This window comes from Lutjanus erythropterus, chromosome 1 (genome assembly GCF_056507025.1).
Source record: "Lutjanus erythropterus isolate fLutEry1 chromosome 1, fLutEry1.hap2, whole genome shotgun sequence".
In the NCBI taxonomy this organism is placed as follows: domain Eukaryota; kingdom Metazoa; phylum Chordata; class Actinopteri; order Lutjaniformes; family Lutjanidae; genus Lutjanus; species Lutjanus erythropterus.
The window spans coordinates 14,144,307-14,165,422 of NC_139317.1; the positions used below are offsets into that span (position 1 = coordinate 14,144,307).

Consider the following 21,116-nt stretch of genomic DNA (forward strand, 5'->3'; position numbering starts at 1 on the left):
CTACAGTTCTAATACATTATGGTGCATTCAATTTGAACTGGAAAGTCAGAATTTCGACTTGCTGGCTGAAAATTTCAACAGTATATTGGTGTTCAAGTTTGCTGTAATGTAAAACGTTCTCATTGTTGTTGATAACTAAAGACATAAGTAATCCTGGCCATTCAATATACATGAATATTGTGCACCACTCGGTAAGATGTTATTATATAGACTCCAGTGTCCCTGGTAGATGGAATCATTCAGAAATGAACATAAACTAGTTCATTTTTCAGACTGTGAACCTAGTTCAAAATTCCAAATTATGAACTATGAACATGAACTAGTTCATTTTAATCTCTGTGAACTGACCTTTGAGCCAACTCTTTTTAAGTGTGAACTCACACAACACTGAATGTACGTATTATCATTGATTTACAATCCATAATAATTGACCGACAACACAGAATCAATTGACATGAGATAAACACAACAGGAGGGTTGACTGGATGTAGAGGTATGTAGCTAAAAATCTGAAAAAGCCTAAAATACTCACCAAATTTCTACAAAGAATCCAAATCAATCAAATAAGTGCTTGTGTGCTCATAAGACTCTAAATATTTACTTCAGTTTCCCCAGAAGAGTGATGCTTATAGTTTTCACTGACATGAGGTTGAGAACCTAATTACTAATTACCATAATTATGTTAAGATTACATAATTTTCTATTTGAGCTGTACTACTCGTTTAATTTACTCCAAATTAGACTTTTGCGCTTATGTGTGATTGTACGAGGAACCCAGTTATATGAATATTTTTTAAACGTCTGTATTAATCTATAATATACAGAACATGTGTATATATAAATATGGAAGATAGAGAAAAATCATATTTTATGTACTGAAGATCTTATAAAAAAAAAAGTGTTTATGATACAGACATCACCTGAAGCATCATGGGCGATAAGAAGGTCTGTTGATGAAAGCCACACTGTGTGTGTGTTGACAGCAGCAGGGTAGTAATGTGATTTGAGTCCCAAAGCAGAATAGCTCACATGTGCTGGTCCCCTCAGAGGGGGAAGGTGAACAAAGCATCCATTCATCGCCGCTGTCACTGCAGTCAGAAGGGAGAAACTGTTCACACGGGTTTCCATGCTATTTACCACACTGTCATCTCACTCTCTCCTGTCTTCTCCTCCCCTCCTTCACCCATCTGATTCCTGCCCATCTCTCTCTCTCCAGGAATGAATATCGAACGCTACGTCAGGCGATCATTGATATGGTGCTCGCAACTGAGATGACCAAACACTTTGAACACGTCAACAAATTCGTCAACAGCATCAACAAGCCCCTGGCTGCTCTGGAGGAGAATGGGGTGAGATTAAAAATTAAATCATGCTGCTTTTTATATTTCTTACCTGTGTAGAAATAGTAGTTCTATTTTTAGCTCCTTTTTTTTCCTAAATAGATCAGTGTTGTGCGTCAGAGCGGGAAGGACACACAGGAGCATTCAGACACGAGATAAATAAACTATTGTAATCTCATTCTGTCACACGCTGCTGCAGAATCATACTCAGTCCAACAGCATGCAAGCAAGAATAGCTTAAAGGGATAGTCCAGATAATTTGAAGTGGGGTTGTGTGAGCTGGTTATTGATAGTCAGTGCATTGCGTACAGTTGATGGCGGTTGTCACGAGGAGTAGTTAAGTAATGTATTGCTGTGGACAGGGTCAGCAACAAAACAGATTTCAGCCACTTAAGAATAAGAAAAGGCAAAAAATCTGATCTGTCTATTTCTGATCTGATTTCGGCAGTGGAGTTTGGTTGGTACAGATAGAATGATATTTGGTTTACAGTTTCCCATCAGAAAAGGCAGCGTACACTTAAACTGATATGTTTTTTTTTTCTTTTTGGTTGGACAGTTTTTTTTTAAAAAGGCACCCATTCTTGAGAATTGGGAAAAATCATGTCATACAAAAAAAAATTGCTAACACTCTAATTCTAATTAACAATCAGGTCTGTAAGACTTCAACTCCATCAGATATTCCATCTTATAGAGTTGATTTCTATGCTGAGGTGACATAACTGTCAGTTCTCATTAATAACTGAATAATGTGTTTGAAATTGGCATTTTTTTAAAATAAAGAAATCAGCAAGAAACTAAATAAATAAATACGTCTGTGCCAACTTTAGCTGTTAATGCTGTCATAGAGAAGTCATACAGAGATTTCTCTGTTTTATTTATTAAATATGTGTCTGTGATGTAGAAAATAAGTTTACGTCAACAAAAAATGTCATGGTATACCTAATGCGTGTTCTTTGTGTTATAAATGATATTATATGTTGTTAATCACACACAAAAAAACTTACATTATCAACAGAAATTGTGGGCAACAACTTTTTGATTGTGCAGCTAATTAAATAATCTTGCATTTAATGTAACTAATCGATGGAAAATTTTCTACTTCTTTTATAATATAATACTATGACTTTTTGTGTGTCTGGCAGAGTTGACAAAATTCCTCAAAGACAAAAGTCCTCAGCTGCAAAAATGCGATTTAATAAAACTTTAATTTGCTAAGAGGTTTGCTTGTTACAGGGTTTAATGGACAAGAGTTTAAAGTACATTTCCACAGCATAATAAAAGCATAAAAATCAAAAACCTCTCAAACTATGTTTTCTCTCGGCTAAAATACATTTTGCTGTTGACCCTGTCCACAGCAGTTCATTGGTTAGCTTCCTGCACCGGTGCTCCTGCTGCTTCCTTAAACAGGGAGCGTGCTTACTGCCATCTACTGACAATCAATAACTATCTCGTACAGCCCCACTTAAAATAATCCGAAATATCCCTTTAAGAGAGACGGTGATACTGGTTCAGGGGACTTGTGGCCTGTTGTTGCCTGGGCACAGATATCTTTGTGGGGAGAGAATTTTACAACTTGGTACCATCTTTCTCGTCTGTGTGTGGAATGCTCAACACAGACATTTAAAAGTCGTCTTGCCTTTAAAAGGCAGGAATGATGTGAATAAATCATTTAATGCTTATTCCTCCCTGAATTATTACACTGAGTACAGCCACTTTGAGAACTTTACACAGACTGAGCGTTTAAGTGTTTGATATAAATTGTAATGGAGTCTAAGTCTAGTTGATAAAAAGGCTCTTTGGTCTTTGTGTCACATTTTTATTCAGTTAACTTTGAGACTTGAAGGTCTAAATAAAACAGAGACCTCACTTATCTTGGCTTAGAAAAATAGAGCCTCTGTACTTCTGCTTAACATAATTGTCAGTGAATTCAATCTTGAAACATACAGTAGGCTGCAAATCATGTGACTACATGCTGCGCTCTTTTTACATGTAAGTGTTGCGAGAGCTCATAATGAACACACACTGAATACAGACTGTCCTTTATCAAACCTTTATCAGCTGCTAGTGCCACGATTTAGCCTCCCAGTTTTATGCACAAGCACAGTCAGTTATTTTTAAAGTTGTTCGGCTCAGCTGCTGTCTGTTAACACTAATAAGTAGAACTTAAGTCGGCTTTGTGCTAATGGTCTGCCTCTGTTTTGTTTTAGGGAAACAGTGATGAGGAATCTGTCAAAAGCGTTCTGACATCCCCTGAGAATCGCATCCTCGTCAAGCGGATGCTGATTAAGTGTGCAGACATCTCCAATCCGTGCAGGCCTCAGGAGCTCTGTATAGAATGGGCTGGACGCATCTCAGAGGAGTATTTTGCACAGGTAATTAGAAAAAATAAAACATGGTGTTGATGATGGATCCGGCAGGCAACAGCTGCACTTTTTTTTTTTTTGTATTTCTTGTGCGTTATGATCACTTGTGCTGTCTTTCTGGTGCAGACGGACGAGGAGAAGAGACAAGGTCTACCAGTGGTTATGCCTGTGTTTGACAGAAACACATGTAGCATCCCAAAGTCCCAGATTTCCTTCATAGACTACTTCATTACGGACATGTTTGATGCATGGGATGGTAAGACTGCGCAGCAGGATGCAAACACTACAGATGAATACTGCTCTGCATACTGTTAGCTGCAGTTAGCTGCTACTTAAGTATCATCACTGATTCAATTAGGGCTGCAACTAATTATTCTTTTTTTATTGAATAATCTGCTAATTATTTTCACAAATAATGCATGATTTGTTTAGTCTACAAAATGTCCAAAGAAGTGAAAAATGCTCATTATAATCTCCCAGAGCCCAAAGTGTTGCTTCTTTTGTCCAACCAACAGTCCACAACCCAAAAACTCTTCATTTACTGTCATAAACAACAAAGAGAAGCTGCAAATCCCCATTTTAAAGATGCTGGAACCAGCAAATATTAGACATTTTTGCTTGATAAATGACTGCCAAACATTTTTTAATTGATTAGTCTTTTTGATGATTTTTCTTTCAGTTGACTTGTTAATTAATCAACCAATAGTTGCAGCTCTTCATTAAATACACTGAATCGGTATCACTGCAGATAGTGACTTTAAAAAGCCAAATTAGATACATTTTCTGTATTAGTGTCATTAAATTCAGTGATGATAGACCACAAAGCCATGTGCACACAGAGCAATGCCCGGTCCTGTGTTTCCTCACACAAAGATGAATTTAATGACTTACACACAGTGAGGTGTACAGGTTTTAAATATGGGTAAAAAAAACAAAAAAAACAGAACACTGGCACTGGATCGGCACTGGAGATCAGTACTATCTGCATATTTCCTGAGATGTTGTTTTACTGAGCAGGTTGGAAGAATCTTAGTAGATATTTTATCACACCTATTCAGTATTCTCATCATTCAGGCTCTTCCAGCTGCTGGAGGAGTTGTAGCTTCCAAGAAACAAATCATTACCACTTACTTTGGGACCTGTCCAGACGTACATACTTTTTAGTGCAAGATTTACACAGAATTAGTGACAATATTTTGGACAAAAAATGACTGTTAATTGGGGCAAACTCCTTTTTTGGGGCTTTTACATTCAACTTCTATAAATATTAAAACAAAATACTTGCTTGGAATTCTGAATTAAGCTGCGAGCAAAGCAATTACAAAGAAGTGGCTTAAGACAGACAGAAACCCATCTATAGAGGGTATGTACATTATTGTAAAACTGGAAAGTTGGATCAATCTGTACGGGGAGTTAACTAAATATTTATAAACTGCTGTGATTATGATTTCAAATAAAGGTAAAAAGTTGCATTTCTACTAAGCCTTTTACAAAAAATTTATTAAAGGACAAGTGTGTGGCATTTAGTAACATCTAGTAGTGACCTGCAGATTGCAAAGACCTTGTGTTACCCTCCCTTTCCAAGTGTGTAGAAGAACCTACAGTGGCTGTGAAAGTTATCTGAAACTTATCTGGAGTCAGTGTTTGCTTTGTCCATAGAAACAGATCATTCGAAGGTAACAAAAACACAACATTTCCTATTTTCAGGTGATTATACACTAATGAAAACATACTTATGAGTATTATACTCCATTTTTGCCATATTCTGACAATAAATCCCCGTTGATCTTATCCACTGGACTTTTAATAAGATAGTGGTGTTTTAAATAAACACATCACACTATGATTAAAAACAAATCTTATCTTGAACTTCAACTTCTTTTATTGTCTCCCCAGCATTTGCAGACCTCCCCAATCTTATGCAGCACTTGGACAACAACTTCAAGTACTGGAAAGGCCTGGACGAGAGGAAGCTGCACAGCCTGCGACCGCCTCCAGAGTAGGCATGGCTGCGGTGTCCGGCCCTGCGACTCCGCGGTCTGGGGCAGCCCTCCTCCTCACTCGTGCTGGGGGCGTCTCTCTCCCTGCCAGCCAAAGGGGGCCTCCTCGCCTTCACTCTCCTGCTTCTGTAGCACGCCGAGCGTCCACATGTCCGTCCATACAGAAACCACAGAAGGACCTCCTCCTGACAGGGCAGCTGCAGCGGCAGTGACATTGCTGGGGCTTTTACGACCCTGTCAGATGAGAACTGTGACAAAACAGACACGGACACAAAGCATCCTTATGAACTTCTCGTGCCTCTCAGGCATTCGCAGTGTAGCTGGTCAAGTGACATGACTGAGAGAGGGTCCTTACGGGCCTCCTGGCAAAGCATCCGTCCCCTAATTACCGTGGTGGCTCTCCTGTCTGCCTGTGAAGAGTAAAAACTGCTGAAGGAGCGAGCGACACTGGAGGAGTGGATGGAAGTGTGGTCTGTCAGGCCACGCGATCACCTTTGACCTCCATCCCTGTGCAGCTCGCAGCAAGACAAGGCAAGGCAGGACTGCTCCCTGTGCCCCCGGAGGCCACAACATGAAAGAACACTCCACTGCTTTTTTTTTTTTTTTTTTTTTTGGGCAATATACTCATGTGTCCTTCAGAAACACATCCAAGTTGGCACGTAGCTGTCATAACAGACATGTGGTGGGAGGGGGATGCTTTCTTTTTTTTGGGTCAGGGAGTGGATTTTCACTTTAGGCCACTGCTGAGAGACAAAAACCTCAAACATCATGATCATAGGTAACTAATTACAGATGATTTGGTATGTTTAATTTTTCTTAGATGTTCCATATTTTCTATATTAAAAATTCATAAATGAATTAGTTGATAAATAAGAACAAATTTCAAACAGAGAGAGAGAAAAGCCAAAGCTGATGAAGACAAATACTACTATAACTCTCAAAAAATTCAATTATTATTCATATGAAGCATTACCATATTAAACATTTTTATTTTCTTATCAAAAAGTACAGTACCAGTTTGAATGAACACTTTTGTATTGCACTGTAAACAATATTAGAAATGTCTACGTCTCAGTGATTTGTCCAGGGATGGGATGTTGCATTGTAGAATAAGCTGTTATCGTTGATCATCAGGAGTTTGCCTGAGTGTGTGTGTGTGTGTGTGTATGTGTATGTGTGTGTGTGTGTGTGAACTTGTGTGAGTGTGTGTTTGGGCTGTAGGTGTGGGTGCGTGGGTGTATTCATTGTTGCAACAATCCCTTACTCTTGGTTTAATGCTGTAAACCGCTTGACATTTGACAACAGCAGAAATATGTGAAAAACATTTTGGACTTGAAAATTTTTTCTCCCAGAAATTTTTGTATCTGGTTTATCCTACTGAAAAGACTGCCTTATTTTATACAATATTTATACAGTACATCCCACTGTGCAACTGCAACGGACATCTGGAGTTTTTATTATGACATAGTCAGAAGGTTATGTTCAAGTAAATCTCAATATTTTTATAGACAATGAATTTTACACTGGATTTGCAGCAAAATGAGATCAACCATTATAGCTATCTGAATACCTGTGAATTGGACGGTCACGCTGAGCACGTATACAGAGAACTTAATGGTTAAGAAGGATGTGGATCGCAGAGTTGTCTATCACTGTCTTTAAGCAGTCTCCTAGAGGCCGGCTTGCATTGATTTTTTTGATCAAACGTCATTCTATTTTGGCCACTTTGTCCAACATCCTTATGCACAGACCCAGGGAACAGCTTTGTGTTCGAGGCTGGTTTCAGATTAGGATACTAATATATGTTAAAGATTGTTGCTTATTAAGAATATTTCCTCTTTAAACAGTATATAAATGCCATAACAGCTAAGCAAATGATGGTTAATAAGATGTATTGACCACGGTTATCTTTGTTTCTCTCTTATGACAGAATTGTACACTCAGTCAGGGGATTTGTTTGTTCCTTCTGATTCACATCTCGGTCTGAAGGCACGGAAAAAAAAATTAGAAACTATTCAATGAAAAATAAAATAATGTCAATTATAAGTTTGAAGTCTGTTTTTCGCAATGATTCAATGTCTGTCCTGTTACTTATGTCATCTTCCTTTATACTGACTGTTTATTGTGATTTTTGTCAGTGAGTACAGTATTGCATGATATATTTGGCGACACTGTGTACACAGGTGAGACAGGAGAAAACAAAACGTCATAATGACAATTGAAGAAAGGTAAACGGGTTTAATTTTAAGAAAGGTAAAGGATGAGGTTTGAATAGTAGGCTTTCAGATATGTATTTATGAAGAAAGAAATCAAAAAAATTGGCATTGAACTGTATTAAGTTAGCATGGCTAAATCTGACATTTTCTTTTTCTGGATCAGAGGACAATTGGATTTTCTCTTTAATATGGTTAAATGGATTCCATACTTTATAGGGAGTCTTTGTAGAGCTCCTTAACAAGTTTTTTTCAGTTTTTCTAATTTTGGAAAGTGCACTAAGTCTTTGATCCAATAAGTAAAGGTAGGTAGATGTGGATCTTTTCATTTTTAAGTAAATAAAGTAGCAAAAGCAATACAGTCGACCTCAGACCTAGACATGATGTCGGGGTCTGGTGGGGCACTGAGGGTGTCAATAAATGGGCACAGGTCAATTCTTTTGCTCAGGGATTCTGAGATTGTTTTAAAGATGAGAGGCCAAAGTTTTTGAAGCTTAGCACAAGACCTTATGTCAACTTTCAATGCCTTTTTTCACACACTATTGAGTATTTGCACAGATTAACTACCTCTTCAGCTTACTTGTTTTACTTTGAGCTATCTTAATTTTCAGAGTGATGAGGTAGGACCGAGTTTGAATTAAAGGTTATCAGTGGAGTGGAGGCAAAAAATACATTTCAAGCCACATGATGGCTGGTTGAGACCCTGGCTTGGATATCTACTGTACCTACCATAAAGAGGACAAAAGAAAACAAAACTAAACTGATGTGCCATCTCAGTGATGTACAAAATTAAAAAAGACTGTTCTCCTTCTTCAGAGTGCCACACTGCCCAATTATAACACTTGAGTTGTACAATGCCGGGGTAAGAACAAATACTCCTTATTTACCATTTAGAAATATTTAAGACATATTTTAATGATAACATAAAGTCAGTGCCTGAAGTCACCTAAAGTTAGTTAACATTAGCCAGCATCATCTACTGGTCATAACCAGACCAGTGTAATGGCCGAACTGGAACCTCTCATCCGTGAGTAGATGCATGTTTCCTTCTGCGCGGTGATACGGTTGGTTTCTGTAGTTCAGCAGAGAGAAAACAGTTCTTACATGAAACTGCACACAACAAGATCTGTGGATTATCTTGAGTAACTATGATTCCTGTAAAGAGACATAATTGTTGAGTTGTTCGAATGTATTTTTTGACGTCTAGTTCCATTACATTTGAGAGAGGGCAGGAATCTCTATGGCTAATATCCCAAAAACATGGTCAACTAACAATCTAGATGGATAAATAGCAGTACAGGTAAGAGGAGACGTGTCTTTTTTAAAATTTTGGTTTGAACTGTCCCTTTACAGTAAAGTAGCACAAGTGAGAAAGAGTCATAAATTCAGAGAAGTGACCAGTTTACACCTAAAGTTAGCAAACATTAACAACCATAATCTACTGATCATACCAGACCAAGTAAGACTGTAGCAGCAAAACCCCTGAACATATTTAATTATTAAAGGCTGTGTTGTGTTGATTAGGAATTCAACTTTTCATTTGTAAGAGGAACAATGTGTTTTTTTCTTTTTTTTTTCAAAACTTACATTTTCATGCTTCAGGGTTTGGTTAGGTTTAGGCACAAACATGGGTTAGGGAATATAACGATCTGGTTAAAGGGAAAAAATATTTGGTGAAGGTTACAGTAGGAAATGATTGTGGTCATGGTTTAAAGGCAACAATGTTGGCTGTTGGTAGGAAATAGGAAATAAACAATGGTCTCCCGTGTCTAAATCACTTAGTTGACTCATCTATCCAACGCAACCTCCTCCGTTTCAAGGTTTCAAGACAACGTCATTCAACTTCCACCTTCATTCCTGGCAACCAAGATTAAATAATTCACACTGCTGCTGAACGTGAACATACGGATCTTTTTAAGCATTTGTACCAGCACTGCAGTTTTCTTATGAGGACGGTCTCTTTCCTCTTTATTACATTTAAAGGATCATTGTGTAGGATTTTCTGACATCTTGTCATGAATCTGCAGATTACAAACACCTCGTCTCACCCTCCCCTTTCAAGCATGTAGGAGAACCTATGGTGGCAGTGAAACTTGCAAAAAAACAAACAAAAAAAAAAGCTAAAGGCCGCCCATAGAGCCGGTGTTTGGTTTGTCTGTTCTGGGGCTGCATGGCGGTGCAACATGGCGAACTCCACAGAAGAGGACCTGCAACCTTATTAACAGCTCATTGAGTGATTTTACACTAATGAAAACATACTTATGAATATTCTATTCCATTTCTGCCATATTTTTTTTTCCAATAAATCCCCCTAAATGTTGCACACTGGACCTTTAAGGTGCAGTCCTATTCAGTAAAATTATCCTGCATACAGTTTATTTTTGTTGTTTAAAAGTTTGTAGTTTTTTTTTTAGTGTTTCTCAGTTTCAGTATTTTTATTACAATGTGGGTGGTATTTGTCATAAGCAAGATTTAAGAAGTTAAAATACAAACACAACACTTCGTGATAGCAATTGATTTTCAGCCACATCCCAGTCTCAATTATTCTTGCCAACCCTCTTTGATTTTTCCCAGGAGACTCACATTTTTTATTGCTGCTTCTAAAACTATATAGCATGTATAAGCACTGTATGTCTCTAAAAGTGTGCTGTTTCCACCTGGACAACAACAGAGCTACACCAAACCAGACTTTATAAGAATAACTCCTGTTTCTTCGGGACAGTGTTAAAGGAAAGGTGCATGCATTTTGTTAAATCTGTTCTGTTAATTTTCTTTTGGAGGCAGAGCCAAAAAATAACTGAATGACAGAAAACTGATTTACACAAGTTCATGTCAGAGGGAGAAAATATTAACGATTCTTTCCTAAGAATTTAAAGTAAAATTAAGATAATGCAATATATAAAAAAAATGCTGTTGCAGTGTTCTTGTTATTTTGTTTCTTGTATTCTTTAAAAGCAACCAGAAGGCAAGAAACAACGTCTGTGAAACTCAGATATTTTGGTATTTGAATCCTGCCTATTTTTGAGGCTGGCAAGCATGGTCTTAAAGTGCACGAGATGCAACAATGTCATTAATCAATGATTAAATTAATTACAATTCCTTAATTTTAGCTTCTTAAATGTGATTTTTCTACACTTAATTATTCACTTTGAACCAAGTGGCTGAAAATCCCGAGTCGGTTTGTACTTATAAACAAGTTTATTTCTTTTTCCAGTGATAATGCTGACGAGTTGGCCGTTTGTTAGACTCTTCCATGTGTTGTTACATAACATGAAAACAGCTCAACTTCCACCGAGTCAAGAGTTTGCGACAAGTCGTCAGAAGAAGTCGCCGGCCCCACAGAGAGCAGACCGATGGCTGCCGTCGTTCAGCGTCAACTATATTAGAAACTGTTTTAATTTCACTGCAAATTTAGTGGAGTGGTGCTATGTCTTCGGGAATGACTGGACAAACACCGTAAGTTTCTGTTAAATGAAAATACATTTGGTAATTTGACGTACACAGCACAGCATATTTGCGCCGAACAGCAAGCTAGCCAGCTAAGCTAACGCTAACTACTGTGTTTATCAATGTGTTAGCTGTAGCGTCAGCTAGCATACATGGTCGAGGCCTGCTATTAACTGTTAGCTTGCGGGGTATCATGTGTGCGCTTAAAAGTCAGCACGAGTGGGCAGTCCTGATGTACGTTAGCACAATACCCAAACATTATATTTGTTCAAGTCTCAAATGGATATATTGCTAATATGAATTCCCAAACAGGATCGTACTTGTTAAGTTAGCTAGCTTAGCCTTAGCTTCTTTCGGTTACCGCTAAGCCAGTTAACTCTGGCCGTTGAAATTTTAACAGACTATAAATTACTGCTAGAGCTAGCACGACTTGGTAAAATAAAAGTAATATTTTGATTATTTTCACTGAAAGTGTGATTGCGATATACAATGCGATTAATGGGAATTGACCAGTTTCGTAATTACTGATAAAAAAAAAAACCCTGCAATAATAGTGATGATGTGACATTTGCTGGGGTCTGTACCAAGCAAACATGTATTCCTAAATCCGGAGAGAAAGATTTGTAGTCCAGGCCATCTGGGTAGCACTGCAACACTAATATACATAGCTAGCTATTTTCGCACACGTTTTCTTTTTCAAATACTGCTAGTTAGTTTTGCGATTTGTATGTTGCTCTTGTTACAATTCAGTACAGCGTGAACTAATGTTAACCAGAACGCCTATTCATTTGGCACAGACTGTGTGTAATCATATTCAACGAAATGATTTTGAAACCCCCAAGTTTCCCTCTAAGATTTCAATGGGTGTACCATTAATGTCAATAAACATCCCCACACAAAAGTTATCAGTGTTGCTTGAAATATTGAATAAGTTTGTTCAAGAGTATGTTTGTAATGTCATCATGTGAAAGTATGTTAAAACAAATTATATGAGGAAAGAAAGCTTTCGTGTACTTTTGTATCAGTGGGTGACAAATATAATTTTTTTAATGGGTTATAGAACAAAGTTGTAAAGCTTTTTACGTGGGAAACACAAAATTCATTACTACGTGTAAGCCTAATTTAAAATCAGGTACATATTAGAGAATTAAGTAAAATAACATTAAGATAACAGAAGAGAGTGTGCTAAATGTGTGAGATAAAACATCTGAAGTGAAAAAGTAAAATCTGGGCCGAATAAATAAAGTATGAAAATAAACTGCTTTTGCAGACTGACAGTGTTATCTGTCAGTGTGGGCAATAATGGTGTTCATTTCATCAGTAAAGTTTCAGAGACCTTGAAAATCTATGCCAAGGTGTATTAAATTTGTTCTGGTGGTTCATGGTGGAAAAACACCTTAATCAGACACTTTTTGTTTTTCCTTTCATTTGTCACCCATCTGTGTGGCTCCTGAGTCCCTCATTCATTTTCCACATAGCAATAACAAGCTTTACTGATTTCTGCTCTAATGGTTCTCAATCATTTAAAACTAAATAGATAGTCCATTTTTTTATCGAGGTTGTACTTTTATGTAGTTTTTATCTTGTTATAATTGTGTTGCAAAAGTGATTTGTAGCAGACATTATGTTTAACATTTTGCTTGTCTTTTCCTTTTTTTTTTAAATCTCAGGTGCCTATCCAGCCGATGGGATCAGCCAGCCCAGCCTAAACAGAGTGTAGATGTAAGGCAGCAGAAGAGTAGTGAAAATGCAGGCCAACCTGTCTCATTATCAGGAGTCGTTAGCACTGCTGGTTCACACAGCACAGTGTCCCAGCCACCACAAACAGGAGAAAAGCCAGCGCCTCAGGGAGGAGTTGAAATGGCTGCGGCCATGGCTGCTAAAATAAATGCCATGTTAATGGCGAAAGGAAAGCTGTTGACTCCTCCACCTTTACTTGCAAAGGTACACATAAGCAAGAGCAATTGATTGTATGTTGTGTTTAAGCAGTCAGTAGAGGGCTTATGGTCTCCTTTGTCATTTCAAATCTCTTTTAGACTCCTCCAAGTGTGCCTGTGCCAGCCCCTACAGAAGAGATGGTAGTCACAGAGGTCGACATCAATGATGTACCACTAAACTGCAGAGACCTTCTTACTAAAGGAAAGACACAGGAGGAGGTAAGTTGAAAGTGGTCATGGCCGTGTTACATTTGAAACATTGCACTTGTCAAGAGAAATGAAAAAAAAGTTAAGAAAAGTCTTCAATAACATTTAATAAACATATTCTATAACAACCCCTGTAATGTCTTGAAATTTCTTATTACCTTTTTCAGATCCGCCAGTGTAGTGGTGCAGTCGTCTCAACCAAAGGCCATTTCATGACTGAAGCTGAAAAGGGAAAAGGAGGGTAAGTACTAGGTTATGGATGTCCCAATCAAGTTTTTTGGCCCCAGACCCCCAAACTGAGTCCTTTAATACTTAGCATTAGACGATCTGATACCTGGATTTACTTAAATGTTTACCTGACTGTACCAAAAGTTAGTTTTACATTACTCTCATGAGAATGACTAACTTGATGTCAGATGGTAGACCCAGTGTATGGTAATTATTTCCTTCGATTTAAAAAAAACCCATTCTTATCATAGTTTTTTAGTTTTGCAGGAATAATGAGGGTGGAAGGAAGAGATATTTGAAAGAGCACAGTTCTGTTGTCCATGACTTTTCTGATTTTCTTTCTTTTAGACAAAGACCTTTGTATTTGCATGTCCAGGGAAAGAACCAAGAGCAGGTCAACAGTAAGTAGCGCCTTTTTTTTTATCTAAAAGTCTGGGTGTTGGCTTCATCCAGTGTAATTTATGAATGTCGTAAGATTGTTCTTTGTTGTGACCGAATATGGCTGATGTCCAAACATTCGTGACTTTTCTGCAACATCAGAGGCTGTGATGAGGATAAAGGAGATCATCTCTGAGGACCTGTTGAGGGCCTCAGCAGCATCAGGAGGACAACAGGTGCCAGTAATGCCTCCGCTCACACTCTACCCTCAGCCTCCTCGCCCCGTCATACCCCCACCTGTGCCACGGATGCCCAACACCAACTCAGTGCCAGGCCAGGGACATCGGCCTGCAGCTCCTCATTCAGGGGTAGGCGGACATGACATCTGTGCTGAAGTTTATCCTGCTGCAAATGGCGATGTGTTTCAGTGGTATCAAACCATGTTTGATTTCCTGGGGGTTCATTACTAAAGTTTATACATGTCTCCCTCGTAGGAGGTATTTACATCTACTATCAGCTTTCCTTTCCATACTTGTTGTGAGCCTTCGTCTGACTTTTACATATCTTGGACATGTAAGTCGTAGGACAGAGACAAATAATTGGTACACTGTGGTCAGTAGCTGCACCTTTTTTCCTTCTGGTTATTGACAATACTGCATAGTGCATACTCTAAACACTGCTGATTGAGCTTGTTAGTTTCATAGATCTTGCGGCTTAATGAGAAGAGTTTGGCCCAAAATCAGTTATCACATTTTACTGCATAGTTTGTTTCTATTCGAAGGTGAGCATAAGTCATTAACATCATCATTAGTAAGCTACCACAAAGTTATATTGTGATAGAAAATATATAAAAATGCATTTGATATTGTTTAGACTATAAAGATGGCTAACAGCTGTCCAGAAACATGAGATAGCAAAGCAATAATAATTTATTTGGGTGTGTAACACTGCCACATAAAATAATTACTCAACATGCAAAGTAAAGTTGAGATTATATTGTGTACAGTTCATTATGCAGCTCAGGTCTCAGGTTGAATATTGATTGTCTGTGGCTTCTTAAATGGAGGTAAAGAAAGTGAGGCAAATGAAGACCATGTTGCCTTTACTGATACCCACCTCCCAAATTAAATAGCAGAGAGAACATCCCTGGCCTACAGGGAAAAGCCTTGGATCACTGCATCTGCTTACAAAGCTGTTCTACCTTTTAGTTTAACTTATTTTAGATGTCAGTCAACAACCTGAATGTGCAGGGCATAATAATAACACATTTACCTCTTATTCTCAGAGTTTTGTGCACACAAAGATTTTTGTGGGCCTGGACCAGGCACTGCCCTCGTTCAACGTGAATGAAAAGGTAGAGGGTCCAGGAGGTTCGTACCTGAGTCACATCCAGACAGAGACGGGGGCCCGAGTCTTTCTCAGGGGAAAAAATTCTGGTTACATCGAACAAGCATCAAAACGGGAGTCTTTTGAGCCTCTTTACGTCTACATCAGGTATGTTCATTCCAAGTCCTGACCTTTTTCTCAGACTTTCCAATTTGTCTACTGGAAATGATCATGAGACTTTATGTGGTGGTGCTGGTTGCACTGCAAGGCTAACAGAAGAATCTGGTAGCATAGAAGTCAGTAATCATTTGTAAAGCCAACTGTTAGAGACTGTAAACTTAAATGCAATATGAAAATTAGACTTCCCTCTCCCTGGTTCCTGAGAACCACCAACAATTACAGACCTCAAAGTATTTATTTGTCACAAGTTATTAAAGGGACATTTTGCCTTCAGGGTGAGCAAACTACAAAATAGAAATAAATGAAACCACTTAAAATTACCTACACAGAACAAAAAGACAAATCTTTTACCTAAAACTCCTAACTTATCAACTTCGAACTGCATCAAAACTTTTCGTTACTAATTATGATACCTGGACTTTGACTGATACGAAGTACCAACCTAGTATCAGTACATTAAGAATAAATCTATATATTATTTTTTAACATTTTACACTAGTGACCCTGATTGGATGTAATATTATTGCTATCAGTTTTGTAGGTTAAGAAAATTGGCATATAGGATGTGCAGGGAAGTAGCTGGGTCCCATTTCATGGCTAATAAATGATGTGATATCAGATCAGTGCAAATACTTGCTGATATCTGATCCAGCATTTTAATCTGTATTTGAGCCATTTCTGATACTGGTATCAAGTTAACCCAATCATCAAAACAGGGCATGGCTTGATCTGCTTGTTGTAAATATGCTGTTTGACTGACTCAGTGAAGTCACCACAAAGTAAAATCCAAGTTTTGCATTGTTTTTGACTGAAGCCCTGCTTGCTTATAAAAGCTAAACCTCTTTGTTTTTGTTCTGTTAGTTCTGTCCTGAGTCTGTGTCATCATATTTATGAATGGCCTTTTGTGTGTTACAGCCACCCAAATGCAGCTGGATTGGAGGCCGCCAAGAAACTCACAGAGAGTCTGCTGGAAACTGTAAGTTGATAATATTGTCACCACTGATATTCTTGTGAGTTTAGAGTTTATTTGAATTAAATTAGAGCCTGATGGGAGGTTTAAGAAGGTGAAACTATTAAGATGTATAGTCTTCACTGATACCCACCTCCTAAAGTGAAAGTGGTAGTGTGAACCACCTGATCTCCAGAGATAGGTTCTGAGTGCTCTGCACCTACCCACAATGCAACTTAGCTGTTGAGAACAACTTAACACTGCCTTTGTGGATTGTTAACCAGCTCTTAACATAGTTTTTGTTTTACGTCATTCTCTAGGTGAGAGCTGAACACGCCCGCATGGTGTCAATGTACACAGCTACAGGCTCAACACAACGTGAGTATTCTTTTACGCCTCAAAACTAATTCCAACTGGGAGACCATATATCTCAGGAACTAGCTGAATGCATTCTTCTTGTGGTAATTAATCCTCCCTTGACGTCTTTAAGTGGCTCAACAATAGGATGAAATAGTAGGTCACAGTTGTCAAAACACCGTTATTGCTTCATGTGGTATATGCTATTAACTCCACGTTCTATACTTTCATTTCAGCATACGCAGCACATGGATTTCCACCTAATAGCAATTACTCTAGCCAGGGGTCCTGGTATAACTACCCAGCAAATGGGTATGCTGGCGGCTATTCAGCGTACCCAGGAGCCAGTGGTTATTGGAGTAATGCAAATGGTCCCCCAAGTCATTCTAACATGTCGACAAACCCTCCATCTTCTCAGGCAATGGTTCAGTATCCGGTGTGTCCTAGGAAACCGCACCCCTATCTCGTCCAGGTAATTAACAAAGATTAAGGATACTAATCTCTAATTATTGTTTGCCGTATTCATGTATTAGGCTTTTTTTTTTTGTTTAGACCCGCATTGTAGCCTTAGGTTTACTAATTTTATGCTATCATGAAAAAAAGAAGAAAAAAATTCTACATGGCAACCAGCAAAGGTTTGGCATTTTTAGTCAATTATCTTAAAGATCACTCACTTAGTGATTGCAGCACTAGTTTAAATCTGCACAGACACACTACAAACTTCTAAAAGTTAATGTTAAAGTGTTTTGGGCTCATTGCTTATGTAACAATCCATGTCATAATGTGTCACAACACCTGAAAACTTTTGAGACCTTTGAGTTGTAGTTCTGTAAAATCCAGCTGCAGCATCAGCATGTGCATGTTTTGCTTTTGCTTTATTTAAGGGTCCTGGCAGCAGTGAGACAGTGGAGCCTGGAGGATCTTTAAACACCCCCACTGACTCAGGAAGTCCCAAACGTCAGTTCCAGGAGGGGGCGAAGGAAGAACAGGTTAGCTGAAAAGTAACACCTGCACATGTCACTGAAAGATAATTCTGGCCATTTTAATAGGGAGGTAAAGGTACCATAAAACCACCATGAAAAGTCCAGTGACAGTTTCAGATAGAAAATTGAGAAGCTTAAATCATCACTGCAAAACCACAAAATTGTAGAATTACTCACATCTATATTATATAGAATTATTGTATGAAAAGTATCAAATTCAATTTCAGTTTGTTCCACATGCATGCTGTGTCTCTTTAGCTCTCTTGCCTATTTTGTCATCTAGTTTAGTAGGGAGTTCCATGCATAATTAAGTGCGAAATTACCATCCCTAACACAAATGGCTGTTAAACAAAGCTGAGCAATGTTTTGGACCACAGACACGGGTTTAGCTGCGTCACTGTTAGACTGAAAATGGATACAATGCTGAGCACTGGGAAATTCCCAACATACACATTCAACCCCAAAAAGCTCTTCAGGCTCTGTCAAAGTCATATCTTTATCATGAGACATATCTTTTAAAAGTTTGGACAACATAATATTTGAAATGTTTCCTTTTTTGTTAGTGCAGCCTTTACTGAGTTACTGTCCAGGCTATTCAGATTTTAGACAGACAGACAGACAAAAGATGGGTTTAGCTCTTTAGTAAAACATTTGTAGGGCTCAGGGTTTTAACATTTTTTGGATTTTTAAAATATTTTTTTAAAGAATAGATTCAGTAAATGGGCTTCTGATTTTGCTGCTGTTTAGCTACAATTAAACTACTTTCTTTGGCACAGAAAAGGATCATCGACGGTACAGTTTTTCATCTGTATTATTCATGTTTTTTTTATGTGACTTTCTAAAACATGTACAGTCTACTATGAAAATGAAGTATAATAATAAGCAGTCCTCAGCATTTGGAAAGTTTTCATGTGTTCAAAAAGGTTTTTATCTAATCAAACCTCTTCTTTATATGTTAAAGTTTTGTATTGTCTTAAATGTTTGGTGTTTTTGTCTTCAGCCGGCCACCAGCTCTCCAGAGGGTCCTGCTCAGCCAGAGTCTGAACTTCCTGCCTCCAGTGTTGGAGAGGAGAAAGTAGTAGAAAGGTGTGTTAATAGATCCAATTTCCCTGGCATGTTCATGAGTCTTGTGTGGTGTTGATATTGATGTATTTTTTTCTCTTCAGGATTCTGATGCCTCCACCACCTCCTCCATTCGTGGTTCCTGCTCCTGTTACACGCAAAAGGCCGAGAGACGGGGTGACAGAAGATCCAGCCGGTCTGCCCGTAAGCGCCGCGCCAATGGGTATGCATTTCTTGATTTCCTGAAATTCTGAGAGTATACAGACATTTCTTCTGTAGAGTTGTCTGTTGCATGAAATGGCATCTCCCCCCATGGAGGAATGGGGGAGGAGTGGAGACCTGTGTGAATCTCTCAACTGGTAGAACCCACTAACATGCTCTTCTTGTATATGTTTTTTGTCTTTCCCTTGTTTTCTCTCTCAACATGTGTCCCCGGACCTGCCTGTTATGGATGTGTGCTCTGCTGCCGTTTCATTTGATATCTTCCCTCCCCTGGCTGTGGATCAAACGAACTCAAAAACCACCGCTAACATGGGGCTCCTCAATGGGTTTCTTTTTTGTTTTGTTCTCTCTCTTTGCGCCCCCCCCCCACCCCCCCCTCTTTCTCTTCTACTTTCTCTGTCTCTCCATTTTTATTGTGCCCTTACAGGTGTTCAAGAGGAGGTGTGCGAGAAGAAGTCTAAAGTGGACGAAGATGCATCGGGGCTAGTGCCCTACGGAGGAGATTCCTCTGACGAAGAGGAGGAAAGGACACGCAGCAGTAAGACAGATTACTCATAACCCCCGCCCCGCCCTGCCCCATCCCTACTGCCCAGGATACCCACAGACCCAAAGTCTACGTTCAGTATATCAACACAGCTCTCAAACCCCATAAAAGGAAAAATCCACCCTTGCATTATCACACACTGTTTCAGGGCTATACCAGTGTTTTGCCACATTTTACCCCATTTACTCCAAAGTACAAATATGTAATTGCTGACCATTTTCCAAGCAAAATGTTGGAAGGCAAATCTTTTTTTCACATTTTATGTGGGTGTCAGTGGTGATGGTAATGTCAATTGAAACAATAAATTCCGTATTGAATACTATAATGCCTGTGAAAGCTGAGTCATGCAATGCCTACATGTACCAGGATGCATTGCGTGCAGGCTTCTAAAGCCGACACCCACTGAGCAAGCTAGCTTCTGGGCACTAATCAGAGTTGCACAATGTAGCCAAACAGATAAGTTCCTGCAGTTCTTTTTCACATATAGCTTTATTATTACCGTCAGAGCACGTATAACCAAGTAGGGGATGATGTACGCTACATTTTACATTATCCCACTTACTACACAGTCACTTACCAAAATAAATAATTTGACACACAATCTTCATTTAGATAAGATTTTGTTGATTTGAAAATGATTTATTGCTTTTCCAGAGTCTATGATAAGAATGTGTCCATAGCAACAGTCTGTTCTTCATAGCAACAGTCTGCTATGCAGAAGGAAGACTAAAATGCTCCAAGTAACAAATCAGAATCTAGGTTTTTAACAAAGCTGCGTGATAAGTATATATGCAACATCCTCTTTGGGGTGCAATTTTTGCTGTTGGGAATCTATCTAGTTAATAAGTGAAGGGAACCAGTTTTGCTTTTGAGCGACAGCACGCCCCCTGGCTACCCAGAGACGGAGACTTGAAGCTGAAATAGCCTGCAACAACAACTGCGTCACTATGCATCAAATGATGGTGCAAGTGTCAGGACAGGTTTTTCAGCAGGACAAATCAGCTGTCTTGGTTAATATAGCACACACTGAGACATTTATTGTTTTAATTGACTACATTTACCATCAGTGTTTCTTTTCCTTCTATTCAAGATGACATGGTTTTCCATTCATCTGTTTTCAAATATCTGGTACCACTTTGCGTACTATCATCCATTTCAGGACTTGAAGATCGGTGACCAAGCTTCATTCATTTTCTACAGTTCTAATACAAAAAACACTGGTATGGTCTTCGATTTATCGCCAATGTCTGATGTTTGGTGCTTTCCTGGATATAATTTTTTATTTTCTTGTCCTGGTGTAGGTTTGTTTTACGTTTTTGTTTAGTTTTTTCATGCACCTTCTAGAATGTTGTTCTACATCCCCCAACAAAATGGGTGTGA

At 38.6% G+C, this 21,116-nt stretch overlaps 2 protein-coding genes across 2 annotated transcripts in view; both read left to right on the plus strand.

Moving 5' to 3' along the window:
- pde8a (phosphodiesterase 8A) overlaps positions 1-7,749 on the plus strand; it is a 76,706-nt gene extending 68,957 nt beyond the window's left edge. The window contains exons 19-22 of the mRNA XM_084712935.1: positions 1,217-1,349; positions 3,548-3,712; positions 3,830-3,959; positions 5,600-7,749. Of these exons, the coding sequence (XP_084569061.1) occupies positions 1,217-1,349; positions 3,548-3,712; positions 3,830-3,959; positions 5,600-5,706 (535 nt within the window). The 3' untranslated portion in view covers positions 5,707-7,749. The remainder of the gene's footprint in view (positions 1-1,216; positions 1,350-3,547; positions 3,713-3,829; positions 3,960-5,599) is intronic.
- A 3,579-nt stretch (positions 7,750-11,328) lies between these two features.
- On the plus strand, positions 11,329-19,964 carry LOC146332702 (KH homology domain-containing protein 4-like). The gene is made up of 14 exons (XM_084713036.1): positions 11,329-11,372; positions 13,034-13,307; positions 13,400-13,519; positions 13,675-13,748; positions 14,084-14,136; positions 14,276-14,481; positions 15,399-15,607; positions 16,535-16,595; positions 16,889-16,946; positions 17,162-17,397; positions 17,810-17,914; positions 18,909-18,994; positions 19,075-19,193; positions 19,620-19,964. Exons 1-14 carry the CDS (start codon positions 11,344-11,346, stop codon positions 19,748-19,750), a joined length of 1,761 nt encoding a protein of 586 aa, XP_084569162.1. The 5' UTR covers positions 11,329-11,343; the 3' UTR covers positions 19,751-19,964.
- The last annotated feature ends 1,152 nt before the right edge of the window (positions 19,965-21,116 follow it).

Bases quoted from the DNA above. Each gene is read 5' to 3' on its own strand.
- LOC146332702 (XM_084713036.1), top strand. From the start codon at position 11,344: ATGTCTTCGGGAATGACTGGACAAACACC. The intron at 16,596-16,888 runs GTAAGTTGATAA...GTCATTCTCTAG, and splicing joins CAGAGAGTCTGCTGGAAACT to GTGAGAGCTGAACACGCCCG. The intron at 17,915-18,908 runs GTTAGCTGAAAA...TTTTGTCTTCAG, and splicing joins AGGGGGCGAAGGAAGAACAG to CCGGCCACCAGCTCTCCAGA.